General features: G+C 40.7%; 1 protein-coding gene across 1 annotated transcript in view; it reads right to left on the bottom strand.

Annotated features, from left to right (window-relative positions):
• Positions 1-7,001: 7,001 nt before the first annotated feature.
• The window catches only part of LOC126203050 (GDP-Man:Man(3)GlcNAc(2)-PP-Dol alpha-1,2-mannosyltransferase), a 71,981-nt gene continuing 63,123 nt past the window's right edge, over positions 7,002-15,859 (bottom strand). Inside the window, exons 9-10 of the mRNA XM_049937288.1 lie at positions 13,451-13,646; positions 7,002-10,492 (exon numbers count right to left, since the gene is read on the bottom strand). Coding sequence (XP_049793245.1) covers positions 10,411-10,492; positions 13,451-13,646 — 278 coding nt within the window. The 3' untranslated portion in view covers positions 7,002-10,410. The remainder of the gene's footprint in view (positions 10,493-13,450; positions 13,647-15,859) is intronic.

Below are 15,859 nucleotides of genomic sequence, written 5' to 3'. Positions count from 1 at the left end.
CTTCCTGGACATTGAAAAAGCATATGATAGTGTACGTAGAAGCAAAGTGTGGAAAGCCCTGGCAAACAGAGGAGTAACAAAACTGATTATTTGGAGGATAAGGGAAATGTACCATGAAAGTGTGTGCTGTGTGAAAGTGGGAGGAGAGAGATCAGTTTGGATTGAACAGAAGAATGGCTTGAGGCAGGGAAGTGCACTTTCACTACTACTCTTCATTATAGTGTTGTTGTTGTTGTTGTGGTCTTCAGTCCTGAGACTGGTTTGATGCAGCTCTCCATGCTACTCTATCCTGTGCAAGCTTCTTCATCTCCAAGTACCTACTGCAACCTACATCCTTCTGAATCTGCTTAGTGTATTGATCTCTTGGTCTCCCTCTACGATTCTTACCCTCCAATGCTAAATTTGTGATCCCTTGATGCCTCAAAACATGTCCTACCAACCGATCCCTTCTTCTAGTCAAGTTGTGCCACAAACTTCTCTTCTCCCCAATCCTATTCAATACCTCCTCATTAGTTACGTGATCTACCCACCTTATCTTCAGCATTCTTCTGTAGCACCACATTTCGAAAGCTTCTATTCTCTTCTTGTCCAAACTGGTTATCGTCCATGTTTCACTTCCATACATGGCTACACTCCATACAAATACTTTCAGAAACGACTTCCTGACATTTAAATCTATACTCGATGTTAACAAATTTCTCTTCTTCAGAAACGATTTCCTTGCCATTGCCAGTCTACATTTTATATCCTCTCTACTTCGAGCGTCATCAGTTATTTTGCTCCCCAAATAGCAAAACTCCTTTACTACTTTAAGTGTCTCATTTCCTAATCTAATCCCCTCAGCATCACCCGATTTAATTTGACTACATTCCATTATCCTCGTTTTGCTTTTGTTGATGTTCATCTTATATCCTCCTTTCAAGACACTGTCCATTCCGTTCAACTGCTCTTCCAAGTCCTTTGCTGTTTCTGACAGAATTACAATGTCATCGGCGAACCTCAAAGTTTTTACTTCTTCTCCATGAATTTTAATACCTACTCTGAATTTTTCTTTTGTTTCCTTTACTGCTTGCTCAATATACAGATTGAATAACATCGGGGAGAGGCTACAACCCTGTCTCACTCCTTTCCCAACCACTGCTTCTCTTTCATGCCCCTCTACCCTTACAACTGCCATCTGGTTTCTGTACAAATTGTAAATAGCCTTTCGCTCCCTGTATTTTACCCCTGCCACCTTCAGAATTTGAAAGAGAGTATTCCAGTTAACGTTGTCAAAAGCTTTCTCTAAGTCTACAAATGCTAGAAACGTAGGTTTGCCTTTTCTTAATCTTTCTTCTAAGATAAGTCGTAAGGTTAGTATTGCCTCACGTGTTCCAACATTTCTACGGAATCCAAACTGATCTTCCCCGAGGTCCGCTTCTACCAGTTTTTCCATTCGTCTGTAAAGAATTCGCGTTAGTATTTTGCAGCTGTGACTTATTAAACTGATAGTTCGGTAATTTTCACATCTGTCAACACCTGCTTTCTTTGGTATTGGAATTATTATATTCTTCTTGAAGTCTGAGGGCATTTCGCCTGTCTCATACATCTTGCTCACCAGATGGTAGTTTTGTCATGACTGGCTCTCCCAAGGCCATCAGTAGTTCTAATGGAATGTTGTCTACTCCCGGGATCTTGTTTCGACTCAGGTCTTTCAGTGCTCTGTCAAACTCTTCACGCAGTATCTTATCTCCCATTTCATCTTCATCTACATCCTCTTCCATTTCCATAATATTGTCCTCAAGTACATCGCCCTTGTATAAACCCTCTATATACTCCTTCCACCTTTCTGCTTTCCCTTCTTTGCTTAGAACTGGGTTGCCATCTGAGCTCTTGATATTCTTACAAGTGGTTTTCTTCTCTCCAAAGGTCTCTTTAATTTTCCTGTAGGCAGTATCTGTCTTACCCCTAGTGAGACAAGCCTCTACATCCTTACATTTGTCCTCTAGCCATCCCTGCTTAGCCATTTTGCACTTTCTGTCGATCTCATTTTTGAGACGTTTGTATTCCCTTTTGCCTGCTTCATTTACTGCATTTTTATATTTTCTCCTTTCATCAATTAAATTCAATATTTCTTCTGTTACCCAAGGATTTCTATTAGCCCTCGTCTTTTTACCTACTTGATCCTCTGCTGCCTTCACTACTTCATCCCTCAGAGCTACCCATTCTTCTTCTACTGTATTTCTTTCCCCCATTCCTGTCAATTGTTCCCTTATGCTCTCCCTGAAACTCTGTACAACCCCTGGTTCTTTCAGTTTATCCAGGTCCCATCTCCTTAAATTCCCACCTTTTTGCAGTTTCTTCAGTTTCAATCTGCAGTTCATAACCAATAGATTGTGGTCAGAATCCACATCTGCCCCTGGAAATGTCTTACAATTTAAAATCTGGTTCCTAAATCTCTGTCTTACCATTATATAATCTATCTGATACCTATTAGTATCTCCAGGATTCTTCCAGGTATACAACCTTCTTTTATGATTCTTGAACCAAGTGTTAGCTATGATTAAGTTATGCTCTGTGCAAAATTCTACAAGGCGGCTTCCTCTTTCATTTCTTCCCCCCAATCCATATTCACCTACTATGTTTCCTTCTCTCCCTTTTCCTACTGACGAATTCCAGTCACCCATGACTATTAAATTTTCGTCTCCCTTCACTACCTGAATAATTTCTTTTATCTCGTCATACATTTCATCAATTTCTTCATCATCTGCAGAGCTAGTTGGCATATAAACTTGTACTACTGTAGTAGGCATGGGCATTGTGTCTATCTTGGCCACAATAATGCGTTCACTATGCTGTTTGTAGTAGCTAACCCGCACTCCTATTTTTTTATTCATTATTAAACCTACTCCTGCATTCCCCCGTTTTGATTTTGTATTTATAACCCTGTAATCACCTGACCAAGTCTTGTTCCTCCTGCCACCGAACTTCACTAATTCCCACTATATCTAACTTTAACCTATCCATTTCCCTTTTTAAATTTTCTAACCTACCTGCCCGATTAAGGGATCTGACATTCCACGCTCCGATCCGTAGAATGCCAGTTTTCTTTCTCCTGATAACGACGTCCTCTTGAGTAGTCCCCGCCCGGAGATCCGAATGGGGGACTATTTTACCTCCGGAATATTTTACCCAAGAGGACGCCATCATCATTTAATCATACAGTAAAGCTGCATGTCCTCGGGAAAAATTACGGCTGTAGTTTCCCCTTGCTTTCAGCCGTTCGCAGCACCAGCACAGCAAGGCCGTTTTGGTTAATGTTACAAGGCCAGATCAGTCAATCATCCAGACTGTTGCCTCTGCAACTACTGAAAAGGCTGCTGCCCCTCTTCAGGAACCACATGTTTGTCTGGCCTCTCAACAGATACCCCTCCGTTGTGGTTGCACCTACGGTACGGCCATCTGTATCGCTGAGGCACACAAGCCTCCCCACCAACGGCAAGGTCCATGGTTCATGGTGGAAGTTCATTATAGTAACGGATGATATAATGAGTACAGTAGCACAACTAATTGGTGAAGGAAAGATGAAAGCTATGGTGTTTGCAGATGATCTGATGATTTGGGGGAATAAGGAGGAGGAAGTACAAGAGCAGTCGACATTTTGGAACGAACAGTACAAGAATATGGGATGAAATTTAGTATAAGTAAGAGTGAGATGATTATCATAATAAGAATGAAGGAGAGAAGAACAACTGGACTAACAATTGGTGGAGAACGATTGAGGAGAGTGGAGAGTTTCAAGAACCTAGGAAGCCTCATACAGGAAGATGGAAAAAACAACAGAGAAATAAACGAGCGGCAGAGAAAAGCAGAAGCATTTCGGAAAAGTGTCGCAAGCCTGATGTGGAGTAAGGATGTACCCCAAATCAGTAAAAAGGTCATTTACCGGTCGTACTATGTCCCAATCCTGACATATGCACAGCTGAAACCTGAAAGGAAGAAAGAAAAGCAAAGTACAAGCTATGAGGTAAAATTCTTGAGGAACAGTACTGGAGTGACAAAGATAGCCAGGTTAAGAAATGAGAGGATCAGACTGTTAATGAAAGTGGAACCATAACAGGAGGAGATAGAGAAATCAAGGCTGAGATGGTAAGGACATGTTAAGCAAATGGAGGAGAAGAGGATACCCAGGAGAATACACGAGATGAAACTGGAAGGAAAGAGACCAAGATGACCGAGAGACGGATGACTGAAACGAGTGGAGGAATGCATCCAGAAGAAAGGAGAAAACTGCAGCAAGGTGAAGATGGAGAGATGGTGGCAAGACACAAGATGATGGAGAGGCCTCTGTTCCAAACAGACCCGGCCAGAGGCTGGAAACTGTACAAGATGACGACGATGATGATGACCATGAATATCAGGAATCCGGTAAAACATCAAATCTCCGATATCACTGCAGCTGGAAAACAATCTTGCAAGAATGGGACCAACGACGAGTGAACAGAATTGTTCATGATAGAAGTGCAACCCTTCCACAAACTGCCGCAGATTTCAATGCTGGGTCATCAACAAGTGTCAGCGTGCGAACCACTCAACAAAATATCATCAATATGGGCTTACAGCACTGAAGGCCCATTCGTGTACCCTTGATGACTGCATGACACAAAGCTTTACACCTGTCAACACTGACCCTGGATCGTTGGTGACAGGAAGGATGTTGCCTAGTCGGATGAATCTCGTTTCAAATTGTATCGAGCAGGTAGACTTCACGGGAATGGAGACAACCTCATGAATCCATGGACCCTGCATGTCAGCAGGGATTATTCAACCTGATGGAGACACTGTAATGGTGTGGGTTGTGTGCAGTTGGAGTGGCTGGGTCCCCTGATAGGTGACGTGTGTAAGCATCCTGTCTCAAATCACCTGCATCCATTCATATCCATTGTGCATTCCAACGAACTTGGGGAATTCCAGCAGGACAGTGCGACACCCCCATATGTCCAAAATTGCTACAGAGTGACTCCAGGTGCACTCTTCTGAGTTTAAACACTTCTTCTGGCCACCAAACTCTCCAGACACGGACATTATTGAGCACATCTGGGATGCCTTGCAACGTGCTGTTCAGAAGAGATCTCCACCACCTCGCACTCTTACGAATTTATGGACGGCCCTGCAGGATTCATGGTGTCAATTCCTCCACCATTACTTCAGATATTAGTCGAGTCCATGACATATATTGTGGCACTTCTGCATGCTCGCAGGGGGCCTATACGATTTTCGGCAGGTATAAGTTTCTTTGGTTCTTCAGTGTATACAGCCTGTATCTGTCCACATGTTTATTACAGCATCAAATAAAAATTTGAAACAAATCAGTCAAGTACTTTTTGAGATTTTTGGTAAAAACATTAAACTATTTTTCTTTATATAGTAGTCAAGATTGCCACAGGTTTTTCCGAGTGAAATTCCCTGATATTTCCCCGATTTCCAGACAAATTTTGGCACTTTTTCTCTCATAAATTTTGAGATCTCAAGGGCACAGGTATTGTGTGATTTTTCTTTCAAGAAATATGTGGGTACACAGCAAACAAACCAGCAGTGACTGCCACAATTTTCTTCTTTTTGTCTTTATAAACTACTTTTGAGGTGCCAAAATGTACTAGAATAAATAAAACATCTATGAAAAGCCGCACTGTAGAATGTACTTGCAGTGAGACAGTTGCAATTTCTGAAATCCATTGCCCTTGGCCTCTGGCCTGCTGAGGATCACTGCAGTCCTGGATGCATGGATAAACCATGAAAATCCGTCACATTACACCACACACAAACAGATGTGATCTACGGATAGATCAGTGAGACTAGATCCGACGGGCAGGGCTTGCACTAATATGCAACGGCCAATAGTTTGGGCCCGTCGTGGAAGTCCACTCGTGTGGCCAGCTATTCACGTGTCACAGACACCATATTGATGAAATAAGACAACAGTGATCAATCCATGCATCAGATAACTTGTGCCAATACTCTGAGAATCAGTACTAATGAGGATAAGAAGCAACTCACCATAAAGATGATCGCCGAGCCGCAGACAGGCAAGTAAAAAAGACAACCACACTCACACAACTAAATTTTTGGCCACAGCCTTTGTCAGAAAATGAGAGCACATACACAAACACAAAATCTCTGACACAACTCATGCACAGTTGACCGCCATCTCCAGCCGGTTCGTCGACAATCTCTGAGAATCAGATCCAAACAAACCACTCCTCACACTTCCCTGCCTCTCAATGGCAGCTGCTAGGCTAGCGACAAGAAGTGGTGGCAGCACTGACCGGTAGGAAGTGGAGAAGCAGTAAGAATCAGGAGTAGGGAAAGTGACGCCCAGACAGCTATGATGCATGACATCTCATAAACAAACCATTTCATCTACTGAGACAAAACAAGATTTTTTTCCAGTGGGCTTTTTTTTTCAAATTTCCCTGATATGTTTGAAATTCCCTGATTTCCCCGATTTCTAGAATTTGTGGCAACCCTGGTAGTATAGATTACAACTAATAGGCTAGGGAATTTTAATCGACATGCTGTAAGTAACGGAACTCAAAACTAAGGATTGTATCCTACATTATTAATCACAAATGGTTGTTAAATGTACCTGTGAACTTAACATCTAGGGCTGTTCCAGGGCAGCTATGAGAAAAAGTGCAGATACGTCTCAGGTTTTGACAATTCATTTCTACATTTGTGTTTCGCTTGTTCCTTTCACATATCTTTAAATAATGAAAATAAATTTTCTTTAATAAGAGTATTTGCAATGTTGATGCATTTTTTTCCCACAGTCCTCAAATATTGTAGAGGAAAGAGAAAAGAAAAATGGACTATGGGGAATAAAGGAGGCAAAAACAGACTGAAGACATGAAAAAAATTAATGAACAATCCAACACTGCTTTTTATAAAGAGGAGCAGAATCAGTAAGGAAAGGTACTCTAAATTCCTTTTTGCAAAGACTTTATTTTACAGAATAATACAAACATCATGTAATAATCAGTCACAAACTTAACAGTATGTTCTGTGGAATTTACAATTTAAAATCCATATAATCTTTGGTGTTGTACATAAAATTATCTCTCTTTGTAATGCTACCCACACAACTGATATATCAGTTTCACAATTCAAGAAGAGCTGGCTGCCAAATACATTATATAATAATAACTAACAAGCATCACTTTAGCAAGGCACAAGAAAAGAAACAAGTGTGTCATGTGGGTGTCAATGTTACAAATTAAGATTTTTATTATGTTCTGTGCAGTTCTTTCTGATAAACAGAAGTTATCACTGGGTAAAGGTTAGTGATAAAATCGTACCTATTGCAGTGAGAAACATCCTGAAAAAATGTGTTCACATGGTTGCAACAGAAATGCTCTTTTGCTACAATCAAAATTTTAAAAAATTAAAACAAACATAATTTTTGACATATTTTTAAGAGATGATTTTTATTACATATTTTGTACTATGGAATTTCAGTGACGTGCTTTCCAACTTCATGTTTTCTGTATAGAATAGTTCTCGTCACACAGCCATTTTTCTGAAGGTATCTCCTCTGCGGTGAGTAATAGTAATCTCCTTCTCATACTGAAAATAAATATTATCTACATATTTCAAATCATCATAATCATTTGAAATGATGCTTTATTTTTTTGTCTCCCCCTCCCCCACTCTCCCTCATTAAGAAAATTTTTGTGGATTGGCAGATGGTGACAGGTTCTAGTGAATGTCCAGGCCAAGAGGATTACAAGAACAAAGGATATGTTGTACGAAATGTTCCCAACTATGCAATTCAGAAAAGCTGCTGATGTTTGTGGGAAGAATCTAGATGGTACAGGCTGTGAAGCACATCGTGTTGGGCAGCATGCTCAGCAACCAGGTTGTCCACCTGTTTCTTGGCCACAGTTTAGCAGTGACCATTCACGTGACAGATAGTCGTTAGTGATCATACCCTTGTAGAATGCCCGCAAGGTGGTTGCAGCTATGTTGGTGAATCACGACTGATATCGCAGGTAGCCCTACCTTTGACGGGATAGGAGATACCTGTGACAGGACTGGACTGGGTGTTAGTGGGAGGTCTTGCGTGTAGATCTATTGCAGGATATGAACTGTGAGGCAAAGGGCTGGGAGAAGGGGTGGAGAAGTGATGGTCAAGGATATTGCATAAGGTGATTGGTCAAGAGAATAACACTGTGGGAGGAATGGCAAGGATAGTGGAGGCAAGGATATTCCTATTTCAGGGCACGATGAGAGACAGTCAAAAATCTGGTGGAGAATGTGATTCAGTTGCTACAGTGCTGGGTGGTACTGAGTCATGAGGGGGTTGCTCCTCTGCAGCTTGACAGTTGGTATGTGGGAAATGGTAGATGACAGGAGAGACAAGGTATGGAAGATCTGCTTCTTGACAAGATGGGAGGGTAATTTCAAGGTATTACTGGTGTTTGGTGTGGATGGAGGACTGATGTAGAAACCCCTGAGGTGAGAAACATCAAGGAAGGTGGCTTGATGGTCGGTGGAGGACCAGGTGAAATGAATAAGAGAGAAGGTCTTTAGGGACTGTGAAATAGGTGCCCAGACCTTGAAGACATCATCAGTGAATGTAAACCAGCTGAGGATTTTGGAGTCTGGGTGGTTAGGAAGTATTCCTCTAGATGGCTCACCAACAGGTTGGCATAGGATGATGTCATGTGGGTGCACATTCTTGTACCACTGATTTGTTTGTATGTGATGCCTTCAAAGAGGAGGTGCTGGATGATAAAGGAAGAGAACTTGTGGAGTGCTGGTAGGTGAAATGGTTAATGTCTTTTACATAGGAGGGAATTGTGCAGATATGACATTGGTCCTGTCTGTATCTTATGCATGTGTGAATGTTTGTCCATTTTTCATTAAGGACTTGGTCCAGTAGCTAAATATAACATAGCAGTCTTTGTCAATAAGCCTATTGTCACTCACCACCACCTCTGTGGGGTAAGTAGCAATCTATCCTTTTCATATTGTTATTCCATCGTGAGTTATCCATTGTTTAAATATTTATTTTTACAAATAGAATAATATTCTTATTTGAAGTACATTTGCTAGTTGAATCTGTAAATCTATGTAAACTTCACTGTAACTGCTTCTCTTTTTGAAACAAAGTATATTAGAACACACAGTGTCAATGCCCATCCACTATCTTGTCAAATGACTGCCTAATTCATTTTGAGACTTGCTGGCTGGCCTCTTGGGAAGTGAGACTGAACCTCCCTTTCCAGGTAGATGCAAAGTTTTCATTCTGTTTTGTGTTCCTATGAACAACTCAATGCTTCCGCTATTTGTTGTCTCCTTTACGAGTAAGGTATATACTCCCATTAAAATAACTTTACAACTGATATTTCAGTGAGTTGAGTGGTATAGGCCAGCCACCCACCAACTGTAGTTCTTTCTGAAGTGCCACATGCTTGCTGTGGTGCCTATTTTGATATAGGCTGAGTGGCTGGCTGCATGCTAGCAACACTGGCACCCCACCACTGCAATATGACAATCATAAAGTTATTTTAATTAGGGTATAATACGTATGACAGATGGCCTTGGCTGCGTGTTCTGCTTACCACCACTACGGTAAATCTACTTACGTTGGGATCAGTAAACTTGTCATTGCACTGTGACTTAGTGTTTCACATGCTATTCTTCCACAAGTAATTATTTAGGCTGAGTCATTATGCAGACTGTTCAGGAGAAAGGTCTTCTTTGCCGACACTGCAACTCTCCCACTTTGTGCACACCACACAATTTATGGAAGAGAGGGAGACAGGATAAATGCAGAGCATAATATATCAATAGGACAGAGTGGGCAGGCATACTGCCCACTGAAAGCAGTCTGAGAAGGCTGAGCCTACGTCAATTGAATAATACAGTTACGGAATGCAGAAGTTAAGAATTTTTAATCAGAACCTTTATCTAGGCATAGTGGTTTCGTTTCATTGGAAACATAAGTCAGTAAAGATAATTACCAGATTATAACTATCTTCTTTCTCAGATCTTACTTCACACAATGCAGCTGAATGACCTTCACTTAAGTGAATATATGACAACCTTTTAAAAAGGGATGATTGATGAACAATAAATGCCATGTTTCTCTCTTGAATATTCATAATTCTAACATTACACATTCCTGATGTTACTGTATACATTAAATTTTTTTAAATGATAAACACTGGCTTTTATCAAATTAATATTCTGTGTTTTTCTAACACAAAAATGTTGATGCACTTAAAAAGTAATCAATATACCACAGTTTTCATTTGTTTAGTACATGCAAAGAAAGCACCACTCGTGGCACACGCAGAAGCTTCGAACAATGCACAGGAACTGTCCAGAATCACAGTAAAATTCTCAAATGACCACATTGATGAACAATCACCGCTGACTGAACAGTGGTTCAACAGCTCTTAAAAATCCTTTGTTAAACTCTTGAACAGAAAAGCGTTCAACAGATGACCTGTGAAACAAATATTTTTTAGAGTTTTTCAACACTTCTAAAATAAATTGGGAGCAATAAAATTTAATTCACACTTATTTAATTAATGGAAAGAAAGGCTTGATTATCAATATACTTTGTAAACATAACAACAGCTGCTCTCAGATTATACTGTAGCCAAAACATCACCATAGGTATTATTTCATGACACTTAACTTAGTCTGTTTTTACATGCAAATAAATTACCACCATTTGAACTACTGTTACAATGCTTACAAAGTAATGTTTTAACAACAATAATAATAACAAAAATCCATCTTGTCTGCACTGGTCTTAATTCGTTACTCCGATAATTCATACTGAAACACTTTGTAAGTTTGCATAGAGTGTGTTATGGGGTGATATGGCACATTAAGTGACTGAAGTTGCTACCAGATGGAAGAAACTCCATTGAGTAGGTACCAAACATGCATAATGAAAGTAGTTACTGCTGCTCGCCACTTTACTAAATACAGCATAAATAGATATTGCAGCACTATACACTTCAGTCATTGGCTATCTAGAGGGAACAGGCATATATCTCAAATTTCACTTGCCAGCTATTGCAGTAGGAACTCCAAAGGCATACACAAGGCAAACTGAAGAGCCATAATCACTGACAGACAGAGGTATGTTAATAATCGGCAGTTCAAACACACAGTGAATAATGGTGTCCCTTAATGAAATAGCAGCAAGAGGCAGGAATCATAATCTTGTGCATTTAACATGTTGAAGAAGTTGCTCCAGCAACCACTGACAGAACAGGGTGCAACCAACTGCAGAATGTTCTGCACATTGGAATGGACAGTGAGTGTCGTCGGGAGTCAACTGTCATTCTTGGATCATTCTAGTGGGTGGCAGAGAGGGTTGAGAACATCAGCCTTGTTCACAATATTTCAATGAAACATTGTATCTGCAGCATTACCTCAGAAATGATTGTGGGCCCCCTGGTTCTGGAATGCTCAAAGTAGGGACTTTGAAGGTTCTGCGACAAACTATGCAGTGAGTTCCTAGACTTGAGCCATAGGGTCGAACACAATATATGGTCTCCCCAAATGGGTCAGGTTGTACTACATATCAGAAGCCTGATGCCTTTTATATGTGAATGTAAATGAAATGAATAAAGAGATACGGTCAAACAAAAAAGGCTGGAATATCAACAACCTAACGAAAAGACAGATTGCTACTTACCGTAAAGATGACACATTAAGTTGCAGACAGGCACAATTAACAGACACTTTTATATTAGCTTTCACAGCCTTTGTCAGAAAAAGAAAGAGAGGAAAACAAACACACACACACACACACACACACACACACACACACACACACACACACACACACACACACACAAACGAGGGTTGGAACTTAAATAGTGGCAACTATTTATTCACAACCTATACAAAAGAGTTACATGTTTGCACCTGTTACTGTCCTTTAAAGTAGTCACCAGTGTTGTGGAAGGCGTAGTATACCATTAGCAGAGCCTGTTCTGTTGATGGTGCGAATGGAAGGGTCTACTGCCTGTCGAATCTCTGGAACAGTTCAAAAGCGAATGCCACAAAGTGCTTCCTTATTCTTCAGAATCAAATTGAAGTCACTAGGGAGTATGGTGGATGGTACAGTACTTCCCAGCCCCATCGACCGAACAGAGCAGCCACAGCTTCTGCTGTATGTACCCGCGCATTGTCGTGCAAAGTGGTGGGTGGGTTGCACAGAATGTGTTGCCACTTCTTTCGCAAAGCTGGGTGCAGATGATGTTCCAAAAATGAAGAGTAATACTGTGCACTGATGGTCTGCTGTGGAGGAATGTAATGCGTTACGATAACATCATTACAGTCTTACAGGAGAATCATGACAACTTGCACTACTGGGCCTCTGACGCACTTTTGATTTTCGCAGGGACCCATAATGACGCCATTCGTTGGATTGGTGTTCCAGTTTTGGCTCGTACGATGTGGCTCATGTCTCATCCAATGTTACAATACGGTGTAAGAAAGCCTCTCCTTCACACTCATAGCACCTCAAGTGCGTCTGAGCAGTGTCATAATGCATCCATTTCTGCATTTCCGTCAAGTCGTGCGGAACCCATCGTGATGCAATTTTTCACTTGCCCAGGCATTCCTGCAGGATGCGAAGCACAGCCATATGCGCTAATCCAGTTTCCTGGGCGAGCTCACAAATTGTATGGCAGTGATCACTGTCCACTAACGCGGCAACAGTACGCACTTCTACTTCAGAGATTCTAGGACGACCAGCCCGATGTTCTGTACGGCAATGCCGATTCCCGCACGCCTCTTGAAGACCTTGATGACACTGTTGTGCTGTACGACCTCTGGCACATTCAATCTTCATCCAACTCCATTGTTGCTGTTTCGAAAACAGTGACACCATTACGTTAGACTGCTCGCTCAAAAGTGACCGCTTCCCTCGATTGTGTGCACGCCAGTGACATGGGACAAGCGAGAGTCCATTTGCTTGGAGTTAAGGTAGGTACGTAAACAATGTGTGCTATCAGTGACAATAGTAGATTTCATTCCATAGTGTCTCCATAGCACTGTTGCCACTATTTAAGTTCCAATCTACATATATTTACACAAGCAAGCACACCTCACCCACACACGACCACCATCTCCAGCAGCTCGGACCAGATCTGAACTGCTGGAGATGGCAGACACATGTGCGTGAGGTATGCCTACGTGTGTGAATGAATGTGTGTGCACTAATCTCTGTTTCTAACGAAGGCTGTAGCTGAAAGCTAAAGTAAGTACTTAATTGTGCCTATCTGCAACTTAATGTGTCACTTTTTATGGTAAGAAGCAAACTATGTTTTCCTTACATTGTTGAATAAATAAATAAATAAATAAATAAATAATGTCTGAAAGGTAGCAAGGTACTGCAAAATTGAAACAAGTCTTAAGCTGGCTTCCTGATACCTACCTTGCAGCTTCTCTAACAGATTTCCTAGCTTCTGGTGACATCCTGAGAATATGTGCAATGGCACTAGCATATTCTTGTTCATCTGCAGCTAAGAATCCATTGCGGCTGCCTTCTGCTTCCTCTACAATATCCATCTGTGGGCCACCCGACCGATGTGCAACCATTATCAGACCGGCTGCCATGCATTCTACAACACCTGCCACCCACAAAAAATGAAATTTACTTCCATGTTACGCAATATGCTTTATGCAAATGTCTAGTACTGAAAATATAGCTGTAGTTTTATTTGGTAAAAATTTATTACAAGACTACTGTTCTTGATTGTATTCTCAACAGCACTAATCCTCAGTGGCTATATATATTATCAAGTACAGATTTATGACACTTAGTCACAAACATCATCTGTCATCCAAAAAGCAATAAATCAACTACTTTCCATGAAAACTGATCTACAGGTCTTCTGACCAACTTTTACACTTTTTGTCAATTTCAACCCGCACCAGTACACAGCTTGACTGCCAGGAGGCAGTTCTTTCATATATCACTGGCAACTGTGCATCAAGAGTGGCAAGCATAGTTGCTGCCTTAAACCATCACAGAGAAACATCACACATCATTAGATTTAACCCCAGAGCAGAGCGGCTTTGCCTCATTCTGTAACGGTTTATGTTCTTGTTTCTCTCTCTCTCTCTCTCTCTCTCTCTCTCTCTCTCTCTCTCTCTCTCACACACACACACACACACACACACACACACAGGGTGGGGGGGAAGTTGGCAAATGTACATACAATATGTTTCATTTTCACTTAAATCACATGTATTCATGCCAGCCACCCCTTCCCTTTACATTTTATAGATGTATTTTTCTTAATTTGCATTAGATTACAATTTCTTCTAAACTATTGTTTCTATTCTAGCCTATGAGTGCTATAAACATAATTTCCAGTAGCACAGCATAATTTCCAGATTTCCAGTAGCACAGGACTGACTCTTAAGCCTAAGTTCTTTTTCACATGATCTGCACTACTTCTACAGGAGAAAAATGGAAACCTCACTGATGTGCAGTCTGTGACCAATATAAGAATCATAAATACAACCACTGCAAATGTCTTTGCAAATAACTATTTAAATAAAATGCTTTTATGCACAATATACTTGTGCACATTTCATAATGTGAGACATACATGTGTAAAAAATAAAAACTTAGAATTGGTACAAGCGAACAATAAATTATCAGGAATAAATGGCAGGACGCTACAATAGATGTGTGACGTACCAGGTGATCCAGCAGAAACCAGCACAATGAATGTTTCCAAAATTACATGTGTCTTGTGGCTCGAAGTGAACGTATATAAAGAGTTTAACAATTGTGTAAACTATGTGTGGTGGAATCACGTGTACGCTTCTTAGATAAAAGTGATCTGAATCAAAGTTCGCCTCGTTGTAGGGTTCTAGCACAAACAGTTCCTAAGCTATTGAAGAAGCAGCAGCTCTTTTAAAAGTATCAGCTTTACTGTCAATTTTACTATATTAAATGCAGGTTCAATAAACACAAACAGTTCAAAGCAGTTTAATGATAGTCCATTGTTACTGCAGCTCCCAACAGCTGCTTCAATTTTTTAATGTACACCTTCACTCATTCCAGATCTGTGAAGGTGGTTGTTCATGAAGGAATCCACAGAAAATAATGAATGAGTGAGTGAGTGAGTGAGTGAGTGAGTGAGTGAGTGAGTGATGTACAGGGCGATTATAATTAAAGTTAAACTTTTAAACCACTGTAGAAATAATACTACTGGTCAGAATGGCGTTAAACTGCAACAGAATATTATCGAAGAAGGGGGAAAACGTATGGCAGAAGAAACATAAATAGTTGCAAAATGTAGCAATAGATGGCACTGTAAGCTTCACAATTTAATAGTGGTCAACTACAAATGACAAATGAATCATACAACAATGCCTAAGGTGTACGTTTGACGTTAAACTGTACTACTCAGTGTGCATGGGTGTACAGGTGTGATACTGTTAGATATGTAAGCCCATTCACCATGGCAAGGTCATATCACGAATGGGAAAAATTGGTATTTAATTGTCCTGAGGCGAAAAACTGCATAAAAAGCATCAATCAAAATCAAATCAGATTATTAATATCTGTGTGACTGGTGTAAAACATGTTCAATTTGCTGCCACTGTTTTCTGTAACAAGTTGAAATCGAGAAACAGCACGTTCCACAACTGATCGAAGTGTTTCCAGGGTCGCATTCGGATTGTGTCGTGCAATGTGTGCCTTCAATGCAGCTAAGTTTGTAATCAGAACACTGGACACAAAATCTTTCAAATAGCCCAAAGCCAGATGTCACACAGATTAAGATCAGGTGATCTGGATGGTCAGGCTGTAGGGAAATGTCAGCCA

Source organism: Schistocerca nitens, chromosome 9 (assembly GCF_023898315.1).
Source record: "Schistocerca nitens isolate TAMUIC-IGC-003100 chromosome 9, iqSchNite1.1, whole genome shotgun sequence".
In the NCBI taxonomy this organism is placed as follows: Eukaryota; Metazoa; Arthropoda; class Insecta; order Orthoptera; family Acrididae; genus Schistocerca; species Schistocerca nitens.
This window is presented reverse-complemented; position numbering and strand designations above follow the sequence as displayed.